Below are 27,442 nucleotides of genomic sequence, written 5' to 3'. Positions count from 1 at the left end.
GTTTGTAATGATGTTCAGTTACAAACAGATAATCACTCTGCATTTTTCTGCTTTTAAGGCTGTTATGAATTTGTGCAAGCAAGGTAGAACAATTCGATTTGTGATATTTAATTCTCAAGTCTGGTTCAACAACAGTATTCACTTTGTCAGTTTGACAAGACCTAGTCTGTCAATGCTTTGGACCGTTATACAGCAGTTATCTGTCAATAAAAGCTCTGATTGTATCTGTTTTCCCCATAAAGATAATTTGTACAAAGGTGCACTGGAATGATTTGTCATTGTATAGGTGGTGAAGTAGCTCTTTTAATGTTGGTGGTAAGAAAGAGACAAACTATAAACAGGCTGTTCATGTTCTCTGTGTGTCTATATATATTTTTTAAAAATAGCAAATGTTGTCTACTTGCAGATATTTCATTAAAGACTCCATAGACACAATAAAATAATACTGTAACTTTAATCCAAAGGTTAGAAAAAGGAGACCTGCTTTGGTATGGCCTGGTGATTCAGTATTCCGTGTACATTACATTACATTATAGGCATTTAGCTGACGCTCTTATCCAGAGCGACTTACAACAGTGTAACCAAACTCAGGATCAAGTCCACTTAAGTCCATTGAACAAAATGCAGATAAAAAGCCTTTACTATGGTAGCATACATTAAGGAGAAACAAGATAGTCTGAACCAAAAATTTTTTTTTTTTTTTTTTTTTTTTTAATAGTTATGGGAGGGGGTTTAGGGAAGAGGAGAGAGGTACACAGAGAAGAGGTGCGTCTTGAGTTTCCGTTTGAAGGTGCTCAGACACTCTGCTGTTCTGACCTCCACTGGAAGATCGTTCCACCATCGTGGGGCCAGAACTGCAAAGAGTCGAGACCTTGTTGCTGCTCGTGTTGGGGGAGGAATCAGCCGCCCTGTAGTAGCCGATCGGAGCGATCTGGCCGGCTTGTAGGGTCTGATCATCTTCTGCAGATAACCAGGAGCTGACCCCTTGACTGCTTGGAAAGCAAGCACCAGTGTCTTAAACCGGATGCGAGCTTGCACTGGTAGCCAGTGGAGGGAGATGAGGAGGGGAGTGACGTGGGAGTCACGAGGGAGGTTGTAAACCAGACGTGCTGCTGCATTCTGGATGAGCTGAAGGGGTCTGGTGGCTGATGCTGGGAGGCCAGCCAGGAGGGAGTTGCAGTAGTCCAGACGTGACAGTATCATGGCCTGGACCAGGAGCTGTGTGGAATAATTGGTGAGGAGTGGTCTTATTCTGCGGATATTGTACAGGATGAACCTGCACGACCGGGTGGTTGCCGCGATATTCTCAGAGAGTGCCAGCCTGTTGTCCAGCACAACTCCAAGATTTCGGGCACTCTGCGAAGGGTGTAGGGGAGTGTCTCCTAAAGAAATGGGCAGATGAGAAGTGGGAGAGGTAAGAGAAGGAATATGGAGAAGTTCCGTTTTGTTTGTGTTGAGCTTGAGCTGGTGTTTGGTCATCCAGCTCTGGTTGTCACTCAGGCAGGCGGATATGCGATCGGAGACCTGAGTGTCTGTGGGAGAGAAAGAGTAGAAAAGTTGAATATCATCTGCATAGAGATGATATGACATGCCATGGGCGGCAATAACAGGGCCAAGGGACCTAGTATACAGAGAAAAGAGGAGGGGACCAAGGACAGAGCCCTGAGGGACCCCAGTTGTGAGGGGACGAGGAGCTGATACTGCACCGGCCCAGGCAACCTGGAAGGAGCGGCCGGAGAGATAGGACGCAATCCAGTTGAGGGCTGGTCCGCAAATTCCCAATTCTGTCAGGGAAGACAGAAGTGTAGGATGGTCAACGGTGTCGAAGGCAGCTGAGAGGTCAAGAAGAATTAGGACAGATGAACGAGATGCTGCGTGTGCTGCGTGGAGAGACTCAGTGACGGAGAGCAGGGCAGTCTCCGTCGAGTGACCGGGTCTGAAACCAGACTGCTGAGGGTCTTGGAGGTTATGTTTAGAAAGAAAAGAGGAAAGTTGGTTGGACGCAGCACGTTCGAGAGTTTTAGATAGGAATGGAAGAAGGGATACCGGTCTGTAGTTCTGGGTGAGGCAGGGGTCCAGTGTTGGTTTCTTCAGAATGGGGGTGATGTGGGCTCTTTTGAAAGATGACGGGAAGGTGCCAGAAGTCAGGGAGGAGTTAATCAGGTGGGCGATGAAGGGGATGATCTCTGGTGAGATCAGCTGGAGGAGGGTAGAGGGGAGGGGATCAAGGGCACAGGTGGTGGGACGGTGGGAGAGCAAGAGTTGGGAGACATCAGGGAGAGAGAGTGGGGAGAAGGTGGAGAATGTGGGGAGGGTCATAGAGGGGATGGGGGGAGGGAAGGGTGGGGAGTCGGGAGGGTCAAGGGAGCTGCGGATGAGTGTGACCTTTGCTTCGAAGAAGGCTGCGAAGTCTTCAGCAGTAAGGGAGGTCTGAGTTGGAGGTGAGGGTTTACTGAGGAGAGAGGAGAAAATTGAAAACAGTTGCCTGGGGTTAGCAATAGATTTGTGTATTTTAGAGTGGTAGTATGTTGCCTTGGCAGTGGCAACTGCTGAGGAGAAGGAGTTCAGTAGGGACTGGTAGGCAGAGAGGTCCGTTGGCATTCTAGACTTCTTCCAGTTCCGCTCTGCTGCACGCAGGGCAGTCCTGGAAGATCGCAGAACGTCAGTCAGCCACGGGCATGGAGGAGATGGGCGTGTGGGCCTGGAGACAAGAGGACAGAGGGTATTAATGGCAGTGGAGAGTGATGATAGCAGGGTGTCAGAGGCCGAGTCAGAGGGAAGGGCAGAGAAGACATCAAGAGGGGGGAGGGAGGCAGTGACACAAGGGGCAAGAGAGGAGGGAGAAAGGGCGCACAGGTTACGGCGGACAGAGACAGTAGGGCTGGGTGGAGAGAAGGGGTGTGGGTGGGAGGGAAGGGGGAGTGAGAAGGAAACAAAATGATGATCAGAGGTATGGAGAGGGGTGACGTTTAGGCCAGTGCAGGTGGTGTTCCTCAAAAATACGAGGTCGAGGAGGTTGCCAGCCTTGTGGGTTGGGGGAGAGTGCTGGAGGGAGAGGTCGAAGGAGTGGAGTAGTGGAAGGAAGGCTGCAGACTGGGAGGCTTCAAGGTGAATATTGAAGTCTCCGAGGAGGATGAGGGGGGCACCATTCTCAGGGAAGGAGCTGAGCAGGATGTCAAGCTCTTCCAGAAAATTTCCCAGGGGGCCTGGGGGGCGGTAGATGACAGAAATAAACAGGTTAGATGGGTGAGTCACATGTACAGAGTGGTGTTCAAAACTGGACAGAGAGAGGTGAGAGTGGAGAACAGAGAAATTCCAGGAGCGGGAGAGAAGTAAACCTGTGCCACCACCACGGCCTGATGGCCGGGGTGTGTGAGAGAATGAGAATGAGGAGGATAGCGCGGTTGGGGTAGAAGAGTTGTCAGGGCTGATCCAGGTCTCTGTGAGGGCCAGGAACTGGAGAGACAGGTGGGAAGCGTAGGCGGAGATGAAGTCGGCTTTTCGGGTTGCCGACTGGCAGTTCCAGAGTCCCCCAGCGAGGGTGGCATTCTGGCTGGTAGCTGGTTGCAGGTCGCGGAGGTTGGATGGGTTTCTCTGTCGTGGGGGCCCGCGACGCTGGAAGCGGGTTCGGAAGGGGAGAGAGCATACTGGGATGGGGAGGGAGCGCATAAAATGTGACGGAGCGACGCTATGCGTCGCTCTAAAAGCCCTATTATTGTGCAAATGCACCTGAAACTAATGACACAATTAAAAACAATAAATCAATAAAATTCCTAACCGACGCACGTGACCTCAAATACAAGCTATTCTATAACGCCAAACAGCTGATTCGACAACCGCGTAAAACCCTACTGCACGCAATACAAGTAAAAACTTAAAATCTACTTATCACGCAACGGAACCGGTAGCAGACGCGAAGCACACGAGTTGGTTACACTTCTGTGTAGAACATCATCAATTTGAAGTTATTGAAGCATTAGATGTCACCTAATTTTATCTGTTGTGTAATTGTGAATGATAATTATTTGTACACTTTGTTAAACCTTTAAAATTCTCCTGTATTACACATTTTGCTCATGCATTTAAAATGTGTCATTATATTGTGTTTGAAATATAAATTGTTGAAAATAAAAACATTATCAGCCGACGAAAATAAATCGCAATGTATTCACATAGTGTGGTTTGACAAAACATTTGTCACGATATGCTCTACAGCAGCAGCCCCCCCCACAAAAACCTGGGATAACTACAAATGCTTCTTATGCATTAGAACCAGTGACGACCCCTGTGACACAACATACCTGTGTTTTCATTTTAGCCTGTCGCGCCGATCAGATGAGTTCAATGTTTCGAACAGGATGCCTTTTTCGGCTCAAAGAGATAGGCTACCTGCTTAAAATATCCGTGACTCAGACAGCATTTGAAGAAACAGATGTGAATTTGTTCAGGGTCATTTCTTTACCACCCGTCAGGGTGGGTTCACCTTTTCAGGAAGTCTGCAGGACAATTCCAGCGCTAAACTTTAGATGTGGATCTGCGAGGATTTAAATTGGAGCGGGCTGAAAGGCTGCGGTTAATTTTATCCGGCTGCCGTGCCTGTAAGGGTACGTATTGGCAGATGTCCTTCCTTTTAGCGGGGGCTTGGATCAGCTCGCATGTGCTGGAAATAGCAGGTGAACCTGAGCCATTGTTCTGTTTGGCACCAGGAGAGCAGCATTTCATTCCTGTCGCGGGCTCCGACAGGGGCCCGCTGGGTAGGCTGCTCGCACACAGACTCCAGCTCGCGGCCCGTTCCCCCGCCCTGCTGTTGAAGGCACATGTTTTAATGTGGGTGTTAGAATCGGAACCCCATCCGTTTTAGAGCCACAGGTTACAACTGCGCAAAATCGATCCGGGCCATCCCAGGCGGCCCCTTCCATTTTCAGAGACAATTTTTACAAGATTTTTTTCCGGTCAGTCCGTCAGTTGCTGGTGTCTGTCCAGATGGGCGACCCTGAGGGTTTTCTTAGAATTTAATCGGAGTTGTCGCAATCATCTGGTGACTCCCCGGGACAGAACCGGCAAGACATTCCCGTGGAGGACAGATTTTATGTGCGTGAAGGTGTGTGGCGAACGTTTCTGTAAGTTTTCTCAGACTTTGAGTTGGCAGGGTTCTCTGTTGTGCGATGAATGGAGGCGGGTCTTACTGGGTGAACGTGGAGCGATTGACGGCCTTGGTGTCTGATGTCATTCTCTTGCAGCGCGCCTTCTCTCCGGAGGGCCTGAGTGAGATGTGGAATGAGATGGTGAAGGATGAAGAGATCACCTGTAACGGAGAGGAATCTGCTCACCCAGGTAAGGCTCCAATACGCTGCTCGAGTGCGAGGACTCTGGTTCAAGTCCAGGCCTCACTTTGTTTATTTAGCATCAATATTTATTTAGCCTCAGCGTTGTTGCTGAAGTGTATTTACATAGCTGGCACACTCGTCTGTGAATGTTTAATGGATTGTAATTTTTCTGAAGCAAATCTGATTAAGTAATTACCTTGGTCAAGGGTGTCATGACGCTGCCAACACTTGTGAATTGTGAACAACACTTGTGAATTGAACGGGTAGCCGTTACAATCGCAAATGCTAAATGTCATCTTGGAGGAAAGTTAGGTGTACAGACAGAATTTCTGTATGAAGAAAATTGTCTGTGCATTTTATGCTGTGTTTGTAGTTTAGCTCTTATGAAATGGTCCCGTAGCAGGAAGTAATAAATGTGCTAAATTGTCATGGTGTTTTTGAAGATTAGTATTGACATAGCCCATTGGGGTGGGTGGGGGGTGGGGTGATGTGGTCTTTGGGCGCCCCCTGAAACGTGCTGATCTCTCAGGACGCACCTCTGCTCTTTTGGCCCATGCAGAGGACTGCGCCGATTGCTTTGGTGGTCAAAAGAAGGATGAGTCTAACGACAAAGAGAAGAAGGAGGAGGAGGAGGCGTCCACGTCCGTCCACCACTCCATCATCGAGACGTGGGACTGGGGGCGGCAGCCAGGTGGGTCAGCCGGAATTTTTTCACTGCTGTTTTTTTCCGTTTCTTTGTTTAAAATTGTAACATTGGTTTTGTTTGTGCGGAATGTTCCGGGCCATGGTTTGGTGGGTGCTGATGCCACTAGCCATTATAACAGAAACCACGTTGGAGATTGTAGCATCGTCCCTCTGCTTCACTGGACACTGAACAGCATTTGAAGTTGATCTGTATGTGTCTCTTTTGCCCCTCTTCGAAGCGTGCCCCCCCGTTTTTGCCAGCTGTTAAACGAGCGCTTACTAACTGAAATCCTGTCTGTGAAATTGTTCAGACCTGTTCTCGGGAGTCTTTCGGCACTTCACCCAGTGACATAATTTTCGGGGAAAGCTAAATAGGCTTGGCTACTGCTAAGTAAGGGGAAGGGAGTAAAGGATTACTGTTCTAGTTTCCCACTAAATCATCTTCCACGTACATTTATTATATTTATTTTCGAGCCCCAGAAACCCCACCCCTGCTATGTCTCTGAGCGCCGGCTAGCCCTCTCCTGAGCAAAACACTGGCTAAATATAACCCTGTGGGGTTTCAGCAGTCTCCGGGCTTTACGAGGCTGCTCAGTCAGGAGCAGCGTGCTGGGGGTCGGCAGCGTGTATTTGAGGAGCAGAAGGGGCCTGCTAGGCTGAGGGGGGGGGTTTCTGCGTGCAGGCTATGCGTAGGGCTGCTAGGCCACGGTGCGTCTCGCCGATGCTGGAATTTAACCTGCGCTGCCCTACAGTCTGTCTGTGTTTCTGCTTTTGACGGCTCACGTTTCGCTTCCGTTTAAAATGCGGTGGATTGTTTCCATGAATTTGGTTGAAGGAGGGTGGGGGTTTTTGCCATTCCAAATTGAGGCATTGAAGTAAAAATGTGATGAAAAATGGAAAATAATTATTATCACTATGATATGATAATACAAACATCCAGCATTCCTTAAAGTAGAATGAATTACTCAGGAGGATGTCGTTGGGAAGAACTCTTTTATTATTCACTCTTGTTTAATGCAAAACATGCATGTAAATTGGCATTTGTGCTCCTGGTGACCTGTCATTGGCTTTGGTCGGTAAATTATAGATGTACGGGTGCTTGTCCTCTGTACCAGAAATGTGACTTGCCAATATGATGCTCCTGTCTTTTAACCTTTATCATGAGAGTGTTTGCGGCCTTTCGGTTTCCCTCTTCCCAAGCTCCCATAGTTTTTTTGCGTATATATTTTACTTCTATGAGAACAGACATCAATAACATGACACAGATGCAGTGAATTTAGTGTCAAAACCCTTCCGAATAACTGGATCTGTGACAGGCCTAGATACAGGCACATTATGGCCGGGGGGGGGGGGGGGGGGGGGGGGGGGGGGGCAAAGGGTCAGAAGACCCTTCAGCAGTTACATTGGAGGGCAGGGTATAGTCAGTGCCAAGAAATTTAAGGCCTGTTGTCATGTCTTGCTTTGCTGACCGTGTTCAAAAACTGCTAAAGATTGCCACCGACTGTATTTTTTGGCAGTCATACAGGGCAGAGAAACTCGGTCCTGGGCCTGGTCACGTGCTAAGCAGTTTTTGTGTTTACTTGTGTTTAATTGATGTCGTGTCTGCATTCTGGAATGGCAATCTCGTATTTCCCCTTAAGCATTCATGACACCTTTGGCTAGGGTTAGCAGCGATGTTTGGGTAATGTTTTAAATTTGGCTCCTTGCTTGCTAGTTGGTAAGCAAGAGTAGATTGCGTTGTTTATGGCGGTTGCCTGGCGACCCAGTCGGCGAGGCAGACGTGGATTTCTCTCAGCTCCCCGTTAGCCGTTTGAAGAGCGCTCCTCATTTATGCAAATGCTAATTAATCCGCACATGTTTTATGATCAAATAAAGCCTTCTGTGATCCGCACTGTTATAGCGAACTGTGCGAATGTCAGCTATGTTTGTGGTTCCAAATATTTAAAAAATGTTTTCTTTTTGCCCACCCCAATGTCAGTGCCAAGCCGGTGTCACAGGTGGGGACGGGATGGTCTCCACCGCCGTCGTTTCGCTGGCTCATTGACGCCTGTGGAGCGTCAGCGACGGCGCATTTTGATTGACAGCAGGAGATGGGGCGGCGACCTCTTGTGCGCTCCTGCCCGGGCCCCTGTCGGCTCTGATTCTCTCCCGCCGCTCGCTGCGTTTCCCGCCGTCTCCCTGCGCGAGGCCCAGGGGCGGCTCCAGTTACTGTACAAACTGACCGTGGGGGGCCCAGTTTGTCCTCCCCCCTGCGGTGTTTGTCCCTGTCCCTGGCGGCCTGTTTACAGATGAACTTGGGCGTCGCTGCTGGAGATAAGCAGCTGTTGTGGGCGGGGCCTCGTGACAGGGACCCAGGAGGGGAGTTCAGAGGGAGATCAGTCTGGCTTCTGAGCAGTGCCACCTGCACGTTTTCCAGCCGGAAAAATATTGTAATAAAATATTTTTATAGTTTTCAACAGTATATTGTAGATCAGTGCACTTTTTGGAAAATAATACAGATAAATATATTTCACAGTGTTGTATTTTTAAAAAACCTTATGAAAATGGAATATACAGTAATATATTAAAATGAAATATAATATTCAACAGTAGGCTATATTTTGAATATGTGTACTTTTGGGAAAATATTGCGAAAATATATTACACTGCGATGTATTTTTAAAAATATTCTTTCAATTCATTTCTGAAAGTGGCAGTAATTTATTTATTTGCCCTTATATCATGAAGTGTCGCGCATCTTGATAATTTTATTTAATTTTTGAAAATGTATTTAGTTTCTGTAAGGGTTAATTTGGGAACTGCCAGCTCATCCGAAATGCTGTCGATCCAAGGTCTGGTTTCCACGCTCTGCTGCCAGGTTCATTACATGTGTTCAACCAATCAATAACATCTTGTGTGGAAGGGAGTGCCTTTCCCATTATGTAGATGCAAAAAAACCTTAAAATGATTGACAAGCAATCAATCAGATGTGACACAAATGCTGTATGAAGGTACTTGTGCAGATTGGGAAGATAAAATACAAATTTGATTTATGAATGATGTTCTGTTATGTTATGTTATGATGAATGTTCCTGGTATGGTAATTTTAGGGTACCATAGCAGAGTAGACAAGCAAGCGGTAATCCTTATGGCTTTTTTACAGCTACCAAAGAACAGGGCAGAGATCATAACTAAAGCAGCTTGATCAACCCTCTCCTCTTTCCTTCTGTTTAAAAGAAGCAGGTTTATGAAGCGCTTATTGTGAGGGTCTTGAAAGGAGCAATAGGCCTAGTTGTTAGGAATTAATTACGAGCAAGCTGCTTGTTTATTGACACACATTGACCAATCAGATAAAGACGCATGCACAGCATTCCTGGTCAATGAGGGTCGACCATTTTTTTCCCCCAAACTTTTCTCCCAAAAACCCATGACCCAATTTATTAGCGAAGCAAATCCTTTTTTTTTGTGAGTGACCGTATGTTCTTAAACGTGGAAGATGTGATCATCATGAACTGAGTTTTTAGTTAATACGAGAATGAAATTTGTAGCATTTCCCCATATTGTCTTCATCAGTGAAATTGTGCCAATGGCAACAAAAGAAAATATGAAATTTAAAATTAGTCTCCCGTGAGTCGTTTATTAAAATGTTGCATTATGGTAATTGAAGGTTCCTGCTGACACGCATCAGTGTTTTTAAGAGCTACATGTGGACTGTGATCAGCACAGTGCATGTTGCAGGTTTTAATTTAGCGCACCGTTTTCCTGTATGGGAATGCCAATGGGATACGCAAAGGAAGTTTATTTTAGTGTAATTTAGTGGCCCATTTTAAGCCCACCTGTAACCCACAATCCGGGAACCCCTCGCTCAAGGCTGTTGTGTACCCCAGGAAAGGCTACTATTTTGGCTAGCGTATCTTAGGCTAGTGTGACTCGGGGCTTCTGCTGTCAGTCAAGCGGAAGGGAAGTGCTGGAATTTAGCTGTGACTGTTCATTGTTTATTTAGTTCTACTGGAAGACCATGTTGTGTATGGACCACCCCCTTCTCATTTGAACGTTTGAGGTTCTCTGGCTTTAAAGTGGTTGAATGAAGTGTTGACGCTCCCACAATCTGCCATGACGAGCTACCACTTTCCTGTTTGTACTCTTGGGAAATGGTGCTTTAACTAGAAAGGCAACCTCACTTGGTCATACTGGTTCACGTTCTTTCACCGTTAATTAAACCAGTAGGTCGACCAAGAACCCTGTTGACTTTTGCGGTGATGACTTGGGGAATCAAAGTGAGTAGGGAATTTAAGGGATTACTGAATCTGATGCATGGTGATGATTGGTTGGCAAGATGTAGAGAGCCAGTATTGTTAGAACAATGCAGTCATCATAAGATCAGAAACGTGGAACTTAGGTTCTCAGAATGATCAGTGGGTGTTAACCATGTCCGGATCCATCCCGCCCCAAACGGGGATAGAACCATCTTGTGGCTGTTAGCAGGAATTACTGTAACGTGTGAATGTAATTGGGCCCCTTGTGAATGCATTGTAATGCTTGAAAGTAATGTAATGTATTCAGTGTATAAATGTGATGTAATGCCTGTATCCCCATCCCTGGGTTTACCAACCCCCCCCCCCATCACTGTGTGGTGCAGATGAGAACGAGCTGAAGGAGTGCCTGATGGTGCTGGTGGAGGACCAGCAGAAGCTGGCGACGCACACGGCCAAGAGCACGCTGTCGGCCCTGCGCCTCCGGCAGCGGCTGGTCATCCTGGAGCGCTACCTCATCTCGCTCAGCCACAGCATGATGGAGGAGAAGTACAAGTCCCGCTGGAAGAGCCCGGCCAGCCCGCCCGGCCCGCCGCTGCCCGCCGCCGACAACAAGAGGTGCGCGCCCCTCCGCGCCGCCGCCCTCGTCGGCCGCGCGCCGTTTTCCCATGGGCCCGAGGGTCTGAGCGTTACCACGCGTCATCTGGGCTCAGTTTTCGGCTGGACCGCAACAGCGGGGCCAGCCCTGCAAACGCGAATGTCTGTGACTGAGTGAGTGACTGAGTGAGTGATGAAGTTACACCATTGGTCGGCCGAGTTATGACGTCGCGCCATTGGTCGGCCGGTCCAGCCATATACTAGGTTTTCACCCGGTCTTGTTTCCATAAACACCCAATGCATAATATAACAAAAAATCAAAAATTGTGTAAATAATAATTATTATTATTCACAATGGGTGGGCCTTGTTGGTCATGGTGTAAAATTCTTCACCATAATGCAATTGAAACAATTAACGTGGCATCCTGCTTTGGTTCAGAGTGACGGGTTAATGGGTTATCCCACTGTGGTTCAAACAGTGTGACCGGGGGGGGGGGGTTGTTCACCTTTTAGACCATATATGGCAGTGATTTTGGGCAAAAAAAGTGGTTATATGGCAGGCTTCTAAGGCCATTTACACCTGTTCTTATTATACGTCTTGAGCATCGGGATTATATCTGGATGGGGATTATCCACATAGAAATGCAGGTGTAAATGCAACCAAGATCCATTAGGGCCTGATTCAAATCCGATCGCCTAAACTACTTCAGGAGGTGGTCCGATATTCATTTGAGACGAATGTCATACAATTTTAAATGAATTTGTCTTTACGATACGTACAGTATGACAACCAAAACTCCCAAAGCATAATGTCACGTGACGTAGCCGCCCCCCACAGCAGAACACATGTAGCTTTACACTCACAGCAAGCATGGAGGACACGCATGGTTGGAATTTCTGTGAAACGAAATGCGTACTGGCGATATGGACAGATAATTCTGTTCAGAACAAGCTTCAGAGTAGTTACAGAAATCAAGCAATTTTTTGCTACGACTACAACCAGGGTTGCAGCGGTATTAAACGATCTCATACGAATAATTCCCAAATCTGGAATTATTCGGATTAACGGTTCATGAGAAGATGTTTTTGAAGGTGTTAAAAAAATTCTAAATAGCGGCAAAAGATCATAGACGGAGCTTTTGCGTCCTGGAGGCAAAACTATCAAACACGAGGAGATACACTGATGTACTAAATTTGACAATTGTAGCACGATTGGGATTGCTGGGCTGAGGGTTTGACTTTGAGACCTGATTAGAGTGCCCCCTGATGGCCAACTCATTCCATTTCTTTAGTAAAGGTTGTGTGTGTTTAGTACAGTCGGTGTGGAAAGATGGATGAGAAGTTACCAATGTTTCGCCGAAATAGAGGAGAAAAATAATAATAAGTGATAGGAATTTCAGCAGTTACAATAGGTTTCACCTCCTTGGCAGTGGGACACTAAAATGTTTGTAAAATGCTTAGAAATGCACCTGAGTAGGATGTATAACCGTTTGTGTGTGTGTGTGTTTCCAGCCCACGTCCTGCTGGGAAGGGGGTGGAGGGTCTTGCCAGAGTGGGATCCAGGGCGGCCCTCTCCTTTGCCTTCGCCTTCTTGCGACGGGCGTGGAGGTCAGGTAGGCAAAGCAAATCTCCCAGCATCCTCCACTGCTCACATGACACTACTGACCTCTATCAGAACTTGCGCAGAGGGGAATCTGGGGTACACTGAAACAGTTTATCTTTAGTTTCATAATTTCAATGGTGGCTGGATTTAAAGAGAGAGTTGGCTTTCTGGGGGTTTTGTTATATTTCAGTTTTGGTCTATGTCTTCAGTTTCCCCAGGATCATTTGGTGGTTTCTAGCTAAAGTAAATAAGTATTCTTCTGGTGACTACAAAGCAGCCTGTACAGCATTGAGATCTAGCTGTTTTTACATCATGCTGGTAGTTTCCTTTTGCATGCGCCATAGGAAATAGATTCAACCAAAAATAAGATGAAACATCTTTTTGAAGAATGTAAATGTACACCTGCACAAGCTCTGGAAACATAACATCGCTGCACATACTGCTTTCATCCTTGATGTGCATGACTGTATTTGCATTCAACAGACTGCCTCCATTTCACACAAATGACCATTAAAACCACATCCTTGGTTACCAGGAAACTCCGATACCCTTTCAAAAAGTCAGAATGGAGCCAGAAAATGAAAAAAACAGGAAGCGATTTTGCAGTGGGAGCCAGATGAGAGAGAGATGCCCCTTTCATTAAAATGTTATGTTCAATTCATTACACTAGAAAAAAAAAAGAGTATCAGATCAAAAGCATCGAAATGGGCTGAGAAAGAGAGAGAGAGAGAGTGAGAGATAGAGAGATCGAGAGAGGCCGGCGCTTTGATACCCCCGCCCCACCCTCCCGCACTAACGGTGCATTGGAGTCCCCTGCACGTGGACCTCAGGGGAGCTGTGGAGACACGGTGCCGTTCTGTCAGCAGGGCCTGTTGCTGTTCATAAATAGTTTCCAAATGCACCGAGGTCAGCGGTGTTGCAGACCCACAGCGGTTGCGTAACGGGGCCCTTTCGTGACCCCCCCACCCCCCCCCCACCCCACCCCACCCCACTGCGCTGCGATGCAGGCTTCCCAAGGCTCCGCCGCATCCTAAGCTCTCCTCTGAAGGGGCTGGATGGGTGGGGTTGTGAAACGGGTCTTTGGCAGCGAACAGTGTGCACTTTTTGTGACCTCTTTAGTGTCATGTATTTTGCTCGAGAACCGATGCTTCAATTTACACAGCTGTAGGTAGGTAATGTTGTTTGTGTATGTGTATATCTAACGTATACACTCACACACATGCATACACATACAGACTTTTTTTCCTGGCTCAAAATAGGGCTTAGGTGGTGACTGTGTGACGGCTACTGCAGTTGGCCCAGCTTTACTGTCACCGTCAACTCTGCGTGTTGTCCCCCTATATTTAGCTACATTTAGAGTGTAGAATTCTGATCTTCAAGAGACCCCCCACAATGCATTGGGGACGACAAAAATTAAAAAACGTGACTTTTTTAAGCGGATTCTACTGTAGCTAATTTAGCATGTCTAAGGTTGCAGATATACATGAAAGCAGTAAAAACTTTAAAAACTTTAAATGCAGTATCATTCACAATGAAATAGTTCTAGTAGATTCACAGGCCATTACTAATCCTCTTACTGGTTTTTTTTTTTTCTCCTGTAGGCGGGTTGAGGAAACATTTAGGCAGTCCGCCTGAGACATTTCAATGCAGGAAAAACCCTGATGTATATAAAACATTGCGGTTATGAATGTGTACACATACTTACGTACGCACATACACATGTGCGCGTGTACAAATGAGCAGAGATTACCTCATCTTTATTTAAATATGAAAATGCGTGTAAAAATGCAGTCACGGTGTATTTTTACGTGCATACACTTAAGAAACTATAAAGGGAGTCCTCTGTGTGAACCCTGCAGTCCCTTCTCATTGTCTGTAGCTTACCGGCTCTCTTATTCTCACGGAAAAGGGAAAATAAAGCCTCAGTCCGACGCATCGCCCAGCGCGGTCCTCTGAGGCTGGGTGGGAACAGCGCGTCTGGCTCTGTCTCCGGGCGTCTGCCCTGCAACACGATCCGCCATTCCGGCTCAGAGTTCAAATAATAACAGAGGACTCTGCCTGACTGAGCCTGGCCGCACTGCACCGTAATGGATCAGAGAGGGCTGTGGCTAACGCAGAGAGAGAACGGAATGTTCCGTATGTGTGTGAATATTGTTACGCGTCAATATTTCAGTTGACTGCTGGATGCAGCGTCTACAAATGTTTTTCCCACCGATAAAGAAAGTCGAATTTGAAAAAATGTATATCGAGGCAGAGTAGGGGCGGACTTGTTATGTTATACTGTGTTATGTGTCGTATTTCCTTATGTCATTTGTGTTTTGTGTATGCTTTGCCAGCGCTGCTCTGGTTGCCCTGTCAGTGAAGCGCCGTAGTGACAGATGGAGAGCCAGAGAAACAGAGAGAGAGCCAGAGAGAGCAATTCTTGTTTAGCCGTGGTTGCAGTCTACTGTTCCCTTTGGACCCTGTTGATATGTGCCTACTGCCTGTTCTCCAGAGCGAGAGATAGAAAGACCAATGGAGAGATTCTTGGTTAGCCTTGATTGCAGTCTGCTGTTCCCTTTGGACCCTGTTGATGTGTGCAAACTGCCCCGGTGTCTCCTGGGATAGGCGAGGACGCGGACCTGTGCAGCGAGCTCCTGCAGGAATCCCTGGATGCCCTGCGGGCTCTCCCAGAAGCCTCTCTGTTCGACGAGGGAACCGTGTCCTCCGTATGGCTGGAGGTGGTGGAGAGAGCCACAAAGTTCCTCACGTGAGTCTCTCGCTGGGCTGGAGGTGACATAAGCGCCAGGCCGTTGCTTCTCAGGAACCAGGCCTGATCTGGGATCAGGCTTCCCTGTGTGTGTGCTTACCTCATCCATTGTGAGCTAACAGACAAAACTGACCCTAGATCAGTTTAGCTGTGGTGCTATAAGAATATGGGATCTGAGTGATCCTCATGGTAGGGATCAACATTACTACTACTATGAATTTCTTTATAAATACGGGTCCTGTTCTCACAATATACACTCTGAATGAGTGATGCATGTATGAAGAAATTCCTGGGGTTTCATGGTGCATTATTCGGTAGCTGTATAATATATCTTATGGAAAACATGTGATTGAGTGTTGTGCCTGCGTCTTGTAGCGCAGGACGCAGACTAGCACGCTCACTTCGCTCATTGCAGTGAGTGGCAGTACCTTATTATGTCCACTAACCCGGTTGCAGTCCCCAGTCAGAGCTTGTTCAGATTTAGTTTTTAATTGAATAATAAACTTTATCGCACGCTGGCTCCCGTGTTTGTGAACGTGTCCTGAGTGTGTCCTGGGTGTGTGTGTGTGTGTGTGTGTGACGCAGTGATGTCCACGGGAGTGCCAGCGCTAAAGGCCCAGGAAACATTCCACTGCAGGACCAGCACCTGGCCCTGGCCATCCTCCTGGAGCTGGCAGTGCAGAGAGGCACCCTCAGGTGCGTGTGTCCCCCTCCTGATCATAATGCAGTCACATTTGTGCACGCACACACTCACACTCCAGATGCTTGCCTACACATGGGCTCACCCTGTCTGACGAACACTCCACACTCTACACTTACTCCATGCTGACCCACCTTTACTCACACACACAGGCTCACACCGAGACGCATGCACACACACACATGCACAAACACACACTCACACACGCACACATACACACACACACACACATGCACATAGACACACGCACGCACACAGACACACACGCACACGCACATACACACACACACACACACACACACACATGCACACATACACACACACACACACACACATGCACACGTGCTCACACACTCACCCACACACACACATACACACACAGTGCTAACCCCGCCTCTCCCTGTCCCACAGCCAGCTGCTGTCTGCCGTGCTGCTGCTGCTGCGTCTTTGGGACAGTGGCGCGCGGGAGATGGACAACGAGCGCTCGGCCCAGGGCACCAGCGCCCCCCTGCTTCCCCTGCTCCTGCGCTTCCAAAACATTCACTCCAGCAAGGACCTGCCCAGCGCTGAGGAGGAAATGGAGGTGAGGGCCACTTCCTGTCTGAGGATCTGTGCGTGTGTGGACAGGGCCACCTCAGGCAATTTCACATTTAGCGCGTGCATTAGCTACTAGTTTTCACCACTTTCAATGGATGGCATGCACAACTAGCAAACACAGGCAGTTGATCGATCTGTCGGAGAACAAGACCAGGTGAGAACCTAGTATATGGCTGGACCTAACACACTTCATCCAGCCGACCAGTGGTGTAACTTCATAACTCGGCCGACCAATGGCGTGACTTCATCACTCACTCAGTCACAGACGTTCGCGTTTGTAGGGCTCGCCCCGCCTGTCGCGGTCCAGCCAGAAATAGCATTTTCACATTAGCTCACACGTGCTTGGTAGGCTCTAATGGTTTTCAGTGGGCGTTGCGCAACCCTCACTGAAACCGGTAAAAACGTGCCCTGGCGCAAGTGGGACGTCTCCCATCTCCACTGCTGAGGAGCTGGGTTACTGTGAAACCGTTCATGCCCAGAGGGAGGCTGTAATTGTGTGTACATCAGTGACGTAATCGCCAGAGACCTATCAGGGAATAGGGAATAGGTCTCCACAGGGTTTATATATCGGCTGAATAAAGCCATCGTTTCTTTCCTACGTTCTCTTTCGCTCAGGTTAGCAGAAGCCTGGGCGGTGGTTCGAGTGAATGGCGTGAAATGAATGTGCCTTTGTGTGCTGGGCGGTACGCTTACGGGTGATGGCGTGGGTAGCGTGCGCATGGGAGCGCATATCCTGCCTTCCACGTTCACTAAATGAATGCATATATGGGGCATCTGCAGTCACGCAAACGGGCTGAAAGCGCATTGACAACCTCCCGCTTTCGAATGCTAACAGCGAGCTAGCGCTTCCTCGCCGCGCTCGCTCCGGCGCTCGACAGATGGGTTTTGCGGACGTGTTGACCCCGCTCACGCACCCTGCGGGCACGCCTCGCGCGTATTCACGCTGCCAGACGCCTCGCAGAACCAGGCTGCGGCTCCGGCCCCCGGCGCATTCTGAGCGTCAGCCATCTTCCCTAGTCTGAATTCAACTTTTTCCCCTCCTTTTCCATTTATTTATTTTATTTGTTTTGTTGAATTTTTCTGACACACGAGAAAGTATGAAATTGGAGGCTTAGGTCTGAATAGTGTTCACTGTGTGAACTAAACTGTGCTCTTGGCTAGAAATAGCTGTACAAAATAAGTATTGTATCTTATTGAACCTGTGTTTAGTAGTTGTCTATGCCCATGAAATGCACTTTTTGTACGTCGCTTTGGATGAAAAGCGTCCGCCAAATAAATACATGTAAATGTAAATACAGTAAAATACAAATGAAATAAGTTTTACAGCAGGTTTCCTGTTCTGTGGAATGAAAGAAACGGTTGTAGAAAAGGTTTGTTTTGGAAAGGTGCCCCATGCGCATTAGTAAGGGATGGATGATTTAATGGTTGTATTTAAACTTTATAGTACAAACAGTGCTATATGTAGACTGTTTAAACTTTAATATTAGCCAATACCAAAAAAAATCCCGATGGAGTACGGCTTTAATGAGTCACCACACAGCTGGTTAAAGCCCTTCCCTGTCTGACTGACTGTGTTCAGTGTCATATTCTTCTGTGCGTGACTGAACTGCTGTTTAAGTGTTAATGGGTTTCTGTAATGGAGCCAGAAGGGCGAAACCCTCACTTAGCTCCACTTACAGTTTTTTTTTAAATTAATTTTTAATTTAACTAATTTTACATTTTTTAAAGGAAGCGTTTGAGGGAGCTTCCTTTACAGTCTATGCACTGAACCTATGCGACAGTTCACCATGACAGAAAAATGACAGAAGCTTCATCTTTTTATTATTTAAGCCTCAGCTGAAAGCTCACTTGTTTTAGATGGCCATTATTGATTTTTAACTCATTTCATTTCAACTCTATTCAAGACTTATCTTCAAAAGAGGTCCATAGCAGGAGTAAAAATAAATAAATAAATAAAATAAAAACTTGTTTGCTGTTTTCATTGTTTTTATACTTTATATTTTGTTCGGTGCATTTTTTTACGTGGTATCTTTATTCTGCTGTTTAGCACTTTGAGCTGCTAGTTTCAGTGAAGTGTGCTGTACAGATAAGTGTCTTATTGTCGGAGTGCGCCAAGCTCAGGGTTTTTGTGAAAGTGCGCATCTCTAAACGGCGTGCGCTCCCCGCTCCCTCCCAGGTCCTCACGGCCCCCCTGAGCCCGAACGAGAGCCTGCTCCGCTACCTGACCCTGCCGCAGGACAACGACCTGGCCATCGACCTGCGCCAGACCGCCGTGGTCATCATGGCGCACCTGGACCGGCTGGCCACGCCCTGCAGCCCTCCGCAGTGCAGCTCGCCCACCTCGCACAAGGTAGCGCGCCCCGCCGACCACAGGGGGGCGCTGTCACTGGGAGCGCTGCTCTTGTGCCCTCTGTGGCTGATCTCCATGCTGTCTCACCCTGCCGCATGCATTCACGCACACACGCACGCGCACACACACACTACACACGCTCACTAACTTACACACATGAACGCTCTCTCACTCATACACATACACGCTCCAGTTGGTTCCTGGATTAATTGCATGTTCACAGGAACTATAAACACCATGAGCATTAGTTTATTTGGCTACTTAAAGATTGGTCTCATGGGTACTTGGTTATTTTAATATTGATAATACGTTGATGCAATGCTCGAGGTTGTGTGGATAAAGTTGTGTGTGAGTGTGCATGTTGGTGCTCACCCTGCTTCTCTCCTGTTTCTCTGCACTCCTGAAGGATCATGGGAATATGCAGGTAACTCAAATGTTCTTTCCTTGGCTGTGTCTCGAGTGGTCAACTAGTTGGCTTGGCTCCTTCTGCAGAGTCTGTACCGATGACCACATTTCCACAGTCTGGACAGCCAGGTTGAGCCAAAAACTTGAGCGGGCTCATGCCTAAAGCCTCATGTCAAATACTTGGGCTGCTGGTCCAGGGCTTTGGACCAGAGGCATCAGTGTTGCACTAAACTACTGCCAATGCAACACCTCCTATGTGTTAACTTTGTGCTCCCATTGACTGCTAGCGTCCATATTTTCATAACAAGCTATTTGTGATAACCATGCCCTTAACAATGACTGCGGCCATGCACCCTGAATGATCCAGTGACCACAGGGAATACGAGGACTAGAAGGGCCAAGAGTGAAGGCGTGACTTAAGGACCACCAGCGCCTCCTAGTGGCCGTGGAAAAGAAAAACCTGTTGGCAACTTGGCAAGCCCTAGCTCTCCCAGAGTTCTGACAAACTGCCCTGCCCCTTAGGCTGACCTACTTACTGAAACTGCATGTGTGCCTCAACGTCTTTCACCTTACTGTCAAATACGCATACTCCTACCCATAATTCTGTGCTGCCTTGCCATGAGCCCGAAAATCTGCTGTGCTAGCTTACTAACATCAAGCGTCTTTGGTTAGTCGGACAGCAGTTTCTTTTATTGCTCAAAAGTCAAAATTACTGTCAAGCCACATTTGTGAAGTATTTCATCTTCATGTGAAACAAATTCATGCAGTGCTGTCTGTTGACATGAATTATATTTAAGTACGTTTTGGAATAGCAACACTAATGCGTGTGTCACGCAGTTTATCACGACGACCTGCGCTGGTACCATCGGGGGTTGCGCTTGTCTTTCGGGCTAGTCTGGCCGTTTCAGGAAGCGAGTAGGTCATTTTGAGCAGGTGGGTCGGTTCGTGAGAACGGTGGGCGTTAGCGTGACTGTGGGAACGCGGGCATCGCGTGCCTTTCCCCCGGCGCGGCCTCTCCTCCGCTCTCTAGAACACTAGAGCCTTTTGTCTCTGGATCCACCCGGGTTGCTCCAGTGGCTCTCCGAGGCATGTCCTTATTAAAAATGCATTCCGAACTTTGCAGGAGCGCTTAGAGCGGGTGGGGGAGGGGCAGCCGGGTTCAGCATTTTTAATATTGTTAAGCTTTCCCAATGAGGAATGTTCAGTCAGCCGTCTAGAATCTTCCCAGCTGTAGGGGGGGGTGGGGGAATTGGAGGATGTCTCTGTGTCTGTCTCTGTGTGTGTCTGTCTGTGTGTATGTCTATGTGTGTGTGTATCTGTGTTGGAGGTGCTTTCTCTATAGGAGACATACTCCATTAAGCATGTCCTTAAAGCAGAGAGAACAGTGTCATCCTGCTGGTATCGCGCTTAGCATTTGCTGGTGATTTATTCATCAGTCTTTAACGAAGATTGTGCTCTCTCTGCTTTGTTTTCTTATGAGCAGCTCTCTCTTGATCATCTAGTGCTATTCCAGGGATGCACTACTGTAACTCGGTACTTGGCTTTTTTCCAGAAATGCAAATGTTCCGTTCGTGGACCGGAGAAAAAAAATGGACTAGTCTATTTATAGTGTGTGCGTCTTGCCTATGAAAGATGGCATCCTGCCACTGTGCTGTATGATGCAAATTATTTGGTAAATCACATTGGGACCAGCATTCCCCTAGAAGTCTTCAGGCTACTATTAACTGTATAAGCAAATTCAGAACTATATATATATATAAAACCCAGATCAAGGCTTATGCATTGATTTTAATGTTAATTTGAGTAAATTATTACTTTCATTCAAGTCCTAAGTGTAACTGGAATTCTGTATTGACCATTGTGTGTGTATGCTCAACCATTACTTACACTAGAGTGTAAGGGATTTTTACATTTATATTACATTCAGGAATTTATTAAATGTTCTTATCTAAAGTGACTTACTAAAGTGCATGCGTAAAGGCTTAAGCCCATTTGTGACGTGTGATGTATGTGACGTGTCAAAATGGTGTGTTTTCAGTTGAACGCTTTTGTGGCACAGAAGCGTCGACAGTATGTCGCAGAAGCCGTCATACTGTGTCGCACACTGTGATTGGACATTTTACCCATGTAAAAAACGGTCAGGAGCTTGGAGTCTCGTAGAGGCTGCAGAACCCTCCCTGCAGGCCTTTGGCGAAGTATAAATGACAGACATCATGTCAAACCCTCATTTTTGTCGCACGCCATTTGTGGAAAGTGTTGTGTGAGGAAGCATAAAATAGGCTTGAGGCAGAGAAAGCTCCGCCAAGTCATTAGTGTCAGTATTTTGGTTGACTGATTCAGCGGTACACAGACTATGGGAGACATCTATTCGGTTGTGAAGTCATTATGAGTAATGGCACCTTTGAGCACTTAGCCGTACTATGCTTCATTGATGAAGCGTCAAATTCTGTTAATTCGCCTGCTTCCTGTGATTAATTGCCTGCTAACTTTGTCCTTTCACTTCAGCGTTTAGGTACTAAAAACAGGGCTATTGGCAGCACTTTACCCAGAGATATCAATCCATGCTTTTCACCACCCAAACTGATGTCAGTTAATTGTTATTCATGAAAATGACGGCTGTTTGTGTCATGAAAATCACTGTTGGGTCATCGCTAAAAAGGTTTTGTGTGCCCCTGGACTAGTTGTCGTGGAAACGTGACAGTTGATTTGAATGCAGTGCTAAGGCCAGGGTTCCCTCTGATGCCCTCCCAGGGCACTCTGCAGGAGGTGATTGGCTGGGGCCTGCTCGGCTGGAAGCTCCACGCCAACGTGAACGGGCCGGTCCAGTGCAAGGCCCTGGCCAACCTGGGGGTCACCCAGGTGGTCTGCTCCGAGAAGGGCTTCCTGGTCCTGTCCCGAAGCGGGGCCGTCTACACGCAGAACTACAAGAGCACCACCCTGGTACCGTGGCCCGTCCCCGCCTCGCTGCAGTCACGCTGTCCCGTACAGCTGCTCTTCTGCCCATGAGCAGAATGTTTCTGCTACAAAATCTTACCTCTTACCTTCTTCAGCTTGTTCCTCTGTTATGTACTCCCTTTTTAGGCTGGTTATATTTTAACCAGTTTGTAAACAGTCCTTTTAAAAAAAATAATAAAAAAATAAAAAAAAGAGAGACCTTATTTTCCCAAGAGAGCGGCAGTTATAATTTAGTTGCTGAACTCGTCTTAACTGTAGCTTGGGGTTGGACATCCCTGGTCTGGCACTGGCTGTAGGTTCTGCTCCATTTCATTTTCACTTCAGAATCCAGACGCCAGTCCAGACCCAAGATGCCAAGTGATTAATTGGGTGATTTCATTAATCAAAACTGGCAGACCCCGAGTCCCCTGTCCCCGTGGTTCGGTGTTGAGCACCTGCGTGGCAGCTCAGAGTGGCCTCCCGGGTCTCGCTGATGGGCTTTCTCCCTGTTTCAGGCTCCGCTGCTGGTGCAGGCCCTGTCTTCCAGGAAGATCATTAAGATAGCGGCTCACCCTGATGGACAGCACTACCTCGGGCTGTCGGCCAACGGGGAGGTCTTCTCCTGGGGCTGCGGAGACGGAGGCCGCCTGGGACACGGGGACACCACGTGAGCACTCGCATGCAGTGTTAATAATGCGTCAGCTGCTGTTACAGCTATTAGTCATCAATGACAACAGTAGTGTTATATAGTAAAGCTTATCGTAATTATTATTATGATTTTGTACATATGTATGTATTGTTGTCTTTGTACTGTGTTTTATTTTATTACCTTTACTTTTATTATTTTTCTTACTGCTATGGACCTATGTGTCTGAAATAAAGTTAAATTGAATATTATAGCTAATTATTATAGTTATATCCATACTAGTGACCATTATTGATGATTATAATGGTCCTTATGATTGTAATAATTCATTGCATTTATAGCGGTGAATGGGGGGTCTTTGTCACTGATATGCAGCTCTCACCTGGGTGATGCGACACACGATGTTTCCCCGGGTATTAATAGTGTGGGTGCTGTGGCTCCGCAAACATCCAAGAAAAATCACTAAATCGTCGGACTCCGATTCAGATCTCCCTAATCTCATGTTGAGCCATTCGATAAGTGTGTGATATTTAACAAAATTGGTGATGTTTTCACCTGGTCAGGTGTAGGATAAACTGTGTGAATGCCACGGCTTGCCAGTTCACCCCGCCCACTCGGTTCGGTGTGCTGTAGTGAGGTGCGGAGGTGACCCCGCCCACTTGGTTCGGTGTGCAGTAGTGAGGTGCGGAGGTGACCCCGCCCACTCGGTTCGGTGTGCTGTAGTGAGGTGCGGAGGTGACCCCGCCCACTCGGTTCGGTGTGCTGTGGTGAGGTGCGGAGGTGACGGCGGGTTCTCCCTCCCTTCCTCCCGGCGCAGGTACTTGGAGGAGCCCGCCATGATCACGGCCTTCACGGGGAAGCAGACGGGGAAGCACGTGGTGCACGTGGCCTGCGGCAGCACCTACAGCGCCGCCGTCACCGCAGACGGGGAACTGTACACCTGGGGCCGGGGGAACTACGGCCGGCTGGGACACGGTAACCGCACTTCTCCGCCCCTTCAGAGAACCTTACAGATCTCGCACACGGCATATGCACCGAAAGCCGTTCAACTTTCCATGAATGTAAGGCATTAAAGACTGCAGTCGCCGTGAGTATAAGGACAAAGGCTGCTGCCACCATAAGTGTAAGGTCAAAGACTTCCATCATTGTGAGTGTATGGTAAAAAACTGCGGCCACCGTGAGTGTAAGGTCAAAGACTGCGGCCACCATGAGTGTAAGGTCAAAGGCTGCTGCCACCATAAGTGTAAGGTCAAAGACTTCCATCGTTGTGAGTGTATGGTAAAAGACTGCGGCCACCATGAGTGTAAGGTCAAAGACTGCGGCCACCATGAGTGTAAGGTCAAAGGCTGCGGCCACCATGAGTGTAAGGTCAAAGGCTGCAGCCACCATAAGTGTAAGGTCAAAGACTTCCATCATTGTGAGTGTATGGTAAAAGACTGCGGCCACCATGAGTGTAAGGTTAAAGATTGCGGCCACCATGAATGTAAGATCAAAGACTGATGCCACCATGAGTGTAAGGGTCAAGGACTGCAGCCACCATAGGTGTAAGGTCAATAAGAGTAAGATGGGTGGAGACTGCAGCCACCATGAGTGTAAGGTCAGTAAGTATAAGATAGGTGGAGGCTGCAGCCACCATGAGGTAAGGTCAAAGACAGCAACCACAGATAACTATGGAACTATCTGACAATCTGCACATTTTTATGAGTACACGGTTGAAGCTAAGTCAAATATCAACACTGTGCAATAAATGAAACCTTAATGTAAATATTCTTACAAGAAGAGGTATTTAACTTACCAAATGTTCTACCTTTAGACTCCTGCCATCTTGTTAAGATATTTTGGGCTTCTCAATTTGCCAGCGATTGGTCACCTGCCAGGTACAAAGATGAAGTTGAAATAATTAGAACTCTTGAGCTTCATGGTGCTAGAAGTGCAGGTTGTACTCTTCTGTGTTGTTCCCGTCATTTAAAACTATGAAAGACGATTACTTGTTTGTACTTTTCTGTGTGAAAGACCCTTGGGCATGGCTCAGCCTACGAGTGACATGGCTCAATGTGGTCCAGTCACTGTTTAATCCAATCCTGCGGCCTCTCTTTGTGCTCCTTATTAAATCTGACCCACTCTGAGGAGGTTAGCTGCTCCCCTCCAGGGAGCGGTTGCGGTCGGGTCGAACGCGATTCGGACCGCGGCGTCTCACCTTGCTTCTCGTCGCGGTTCCCGCCCCGCAGGCTCCAGCGAGGACCAGACCACGCCCATGCTGGTGACGGCGCTGAAGGGGCTGAAGGTGGTGGACGTGGCGTGCGGCAGCGGAGACGCGCAGACGCTGGCCGTGACGGAGAACGGTGAGGGGGGGGAAGTTTTTGCGCCCGTTTGCTCGGTTTCGGGGGAACTGGGTCAGTCACGTCCGTCCTCTTAGCCTGCATTCGAGTTCAGCCAGGAGAGCATTCGCTGCAAACCGGTTTCACTGTTGAGCAGTTTAATACTGAAGCTTCTTATTGTGTCCCCATGGTTTTTATTTAAATGCTGGATGCTACAAGAAGGTGAGCGGTTTTCACTGTGGATTTCCTGCAAGCTGTTTTTAAAAGTTAAGAACAGGTATTACATTTATTAAAACTTAATTTTAAGTACCAAATTATTATCAATTTTCTTTTTCAGCATCTTTGCCTTTGGCCGCCATTTTACTTCTCTATACACTGCCTTTCCGACATTAGCATATGTTTGTGGTGAACAGAAAAAAGAATTTGTGAAAAATGAAAAATTCCAAGGCACTCATGGATTGAAAAGGCTTTATTCTCTGGGCAGGAACATAAGATATTGTTGCCGACTGATGCAGTGCAGCTAGACAGCCTTCGTCAGGGTAGTTTGAATTTGTTTGTGAACCTTGGCTAATGTTCGCCTTGCTGAGAACAGGTCTGGTGAAGGTTTGGGGGAGGGGCCTAATCGCGTCTCTGCCCCCTCCAGGTCAGGTGTGGTCGTGGGGGGACGGAGACTACGGGAAGCTGGGCAGGGGAGGCAGCGACGGCTGCAAGACGCCCAAGCTGGTGGAGAAGCTGCAGGACCTGGACATCGTCAAGGTGTGCTGCGGGAGCCAGTTCTCCGTGGCGCTGACCAAAGACGGGCAGGTGTACACCTGGGGAAAGGGGGACAACCAGCGGCTCGGACACGGCACGGACGAGCACGTCCGCTACCCCAAACTGCTGGACAGTTTGCAAGGTGAGTGACTGTGGGGCCCGGTCCACATTGGGCCTTGGGTATGGGTGTCTTCTGTTTGTCATCATCCAGTATCGACCTACAGGTGTGCTTAACTGTACAAAGAATTAAATAGTTAATTTAAATGAATTTGTTTAAAGGGAAAAATTACCACAATTACTATTACAGAAAGGGAATACAATAAAAGCTCTTGCAGCTCTTTACAATATATGGGTGAATATGCATATTATATCTGCTTTCAGATGTAGGGATATATGTTTTGCATACACTGCTGTGAAATACATCGTTATATTATCTGTATTCAGTATTGCAATAGATTTCATTTCTGTGAAGGTAGTTAAGTCTGTTGTTGCTTATGATTTCTTATCGTAGTGTAACCAAATATAGGTTGTTTTCTCAAGTTGTAAATCTTACCGTCTTGAAATTCCGTTGTGCGTGGTAAACTCAGTCTTCTTATCTGGCACCACAATACAGTCCATGTCAGGCCTTTGATCAGCAACTCTTAGGCTTCATACGCAGTGAACTACTGTATGTAAAGAAACTACAGGAGCTTGAGGCAAGAAAGTGTAAAAGATGGGAACATTGCATTGGCACAATGAATTGCTCTATTCCCTTCTCATCTATGGACAATTACTTTTGAAACTTTAAAGATAAAGACAGGCAGCAGGTACATTGTATTTTTTGTTTTCCCAATCTCTAGCATTGGGTGTAGTTTAATTGGAGCACTGCATTTGTCGAGCAGGGTGCACGTGTCATTCTGTGGGTGTTAGCATTGCGCGCTGCAGGTAGAGTGTGAGATGTGGTCTCCTTGTGAGGACTGCAGGTAGAGTGTGAGATGTGGTCTCCTTGTGAGGACTGCATGTGGAGTGTGAGATGTGGTCTCCTTGTGAGGACTGCAGGTAGAGTGTGAGATGTGGTCTCCTTGTGAGGACTGCAGGTAGAGTGTGAGATGCGGTCTCCTTGTGAGGACTGCAGGTAGAGTGTGAGATGTGGTCTCCTTGTGAGGACTGCAGGTAGAGTGTGAGATACGGTCTCCTTGTGAGGACTGCAGGTAGAGTGTGAGATGTGGTCTCCTTGTGAGGACTGCAGGTAGAGTGTGAGATGCGGTCCCCTTGTGAGGACTGCAGGTAGAGTGTGAGATGTGGTCTCCTTGTGAGGACTGCAGGCAGAGTGTGAGATGTGGTCTCCTTGTGAGGACTGCAGGTAGAGTGTGAGATACGGTCTCCTTGTGAGGACTGCAGGTAGAGTGTGAGATGTGGTCTCCTTGTGAGGACTGCAGGTAGAGTGTGAGATGCGGTCCCCTTGTGAGGACTGCAGGTAGAGTGTGAGATGTGGTCTCCTTGTGAGGACTGCAGGCAGAGTGTGAGATGTGGTCTCCTTGTGAGGACTGCAGGTAGAGTGTGAGATG

The 27,442-nt window shown here is 47.6% G+C and overlaps 1 protein-coding gene across 7 annotated transcripts in view; it reads left to right on the top strand.

Annotated features, from left to right (window-relative positions):
- The window catches only part of herc2 (HECT and RLD domain containing E3 ubiquitin protein ligase 2), a 118,593-nt gene that overhangs the window by 4,617 nt on the left and 86,534 nt on the right, over positions 1 to 27,442 (top strand). For 5 of the 7 annotated variants that reach the window (XM_035409773.1, XM_035409778.1, XM_035409776.1 and 2 more), the window contains exons 3-16: positions 5,241 to 5,334; positions 5,887 to 6,018; positions 10,630 to 10,861; positions 12,353 to 12,453; positions 15,051 to 15,192; positions 15,778 to 15,888; positions 16,304 to 16,475; positions 18,666 to 18,839; positions 19,246 to 19,263; positions 21,996 to 22,184; positions 22,694 to 22,845; positions 23,642 to 23,799; positions 25,053 to 25,166; positions 25,786 to 26,037. In XM_035409773.1, coding sequence (XP_035265664.1) covers positions 5,241 to 5,334; positions 5,887 to 6,018; positions 10,630 to 10,861; positions 12,353 to 12,453; positions 15,051 to 15,192; positions 15,778 to 15,888; positions 16,304 to 16,475; positions 18,666 to 18,839; positions 19,246 to 19,263; positions 21,996 to 22,184; positions 22,694 to 22,845; positions 23,642 to 23,799; positions 25,053 to 25,166; positions 25,786 to 26,037 — 2,041 coding nt within the window. The remainder of the gene's footprint in view (positions 1 to 5,240; positions 5,335 to 5,886; positions 6,019 to 10,629; positions 10,862 to 12,352; positions 12,454 to 15,050; positions 15,193 to 15,777; positions 15,889 to 16,303; positions 16,476 to 18,665; positions 18,840 to 19,245; positions 19,264 to 21,995; positions 22,185 to 22,693; positions 22,846 to 23,641; positions 23,800 to 25,052; positions 25,167 to 25,785; positions 26,038 to 27,442) is intronic. The other 2 variants (XM_035409779.1, XM_035409774.1) reach the window with 1 other exon arrangement.

The sequence above is a fragment of the Anguilla anguilla genome, chromosome 3 (genome assembly GCF_013347855.1).
Source record: "Anguilla anguilla isolate fAngAng1 chromosome 3, fAngAng1.pri, whole genome shotgun sequence".
In the NCBI taxonomy this organism is placed as follows: Eukaryota; Metazoa; Chordata; class Actinopteri; order Anguilliformes; family Anguillidae; genus Anguilla; species Anguilla anguilla.
This window is presented reverse-complemented; position numbering and strand designations above follow the sequence as displayed.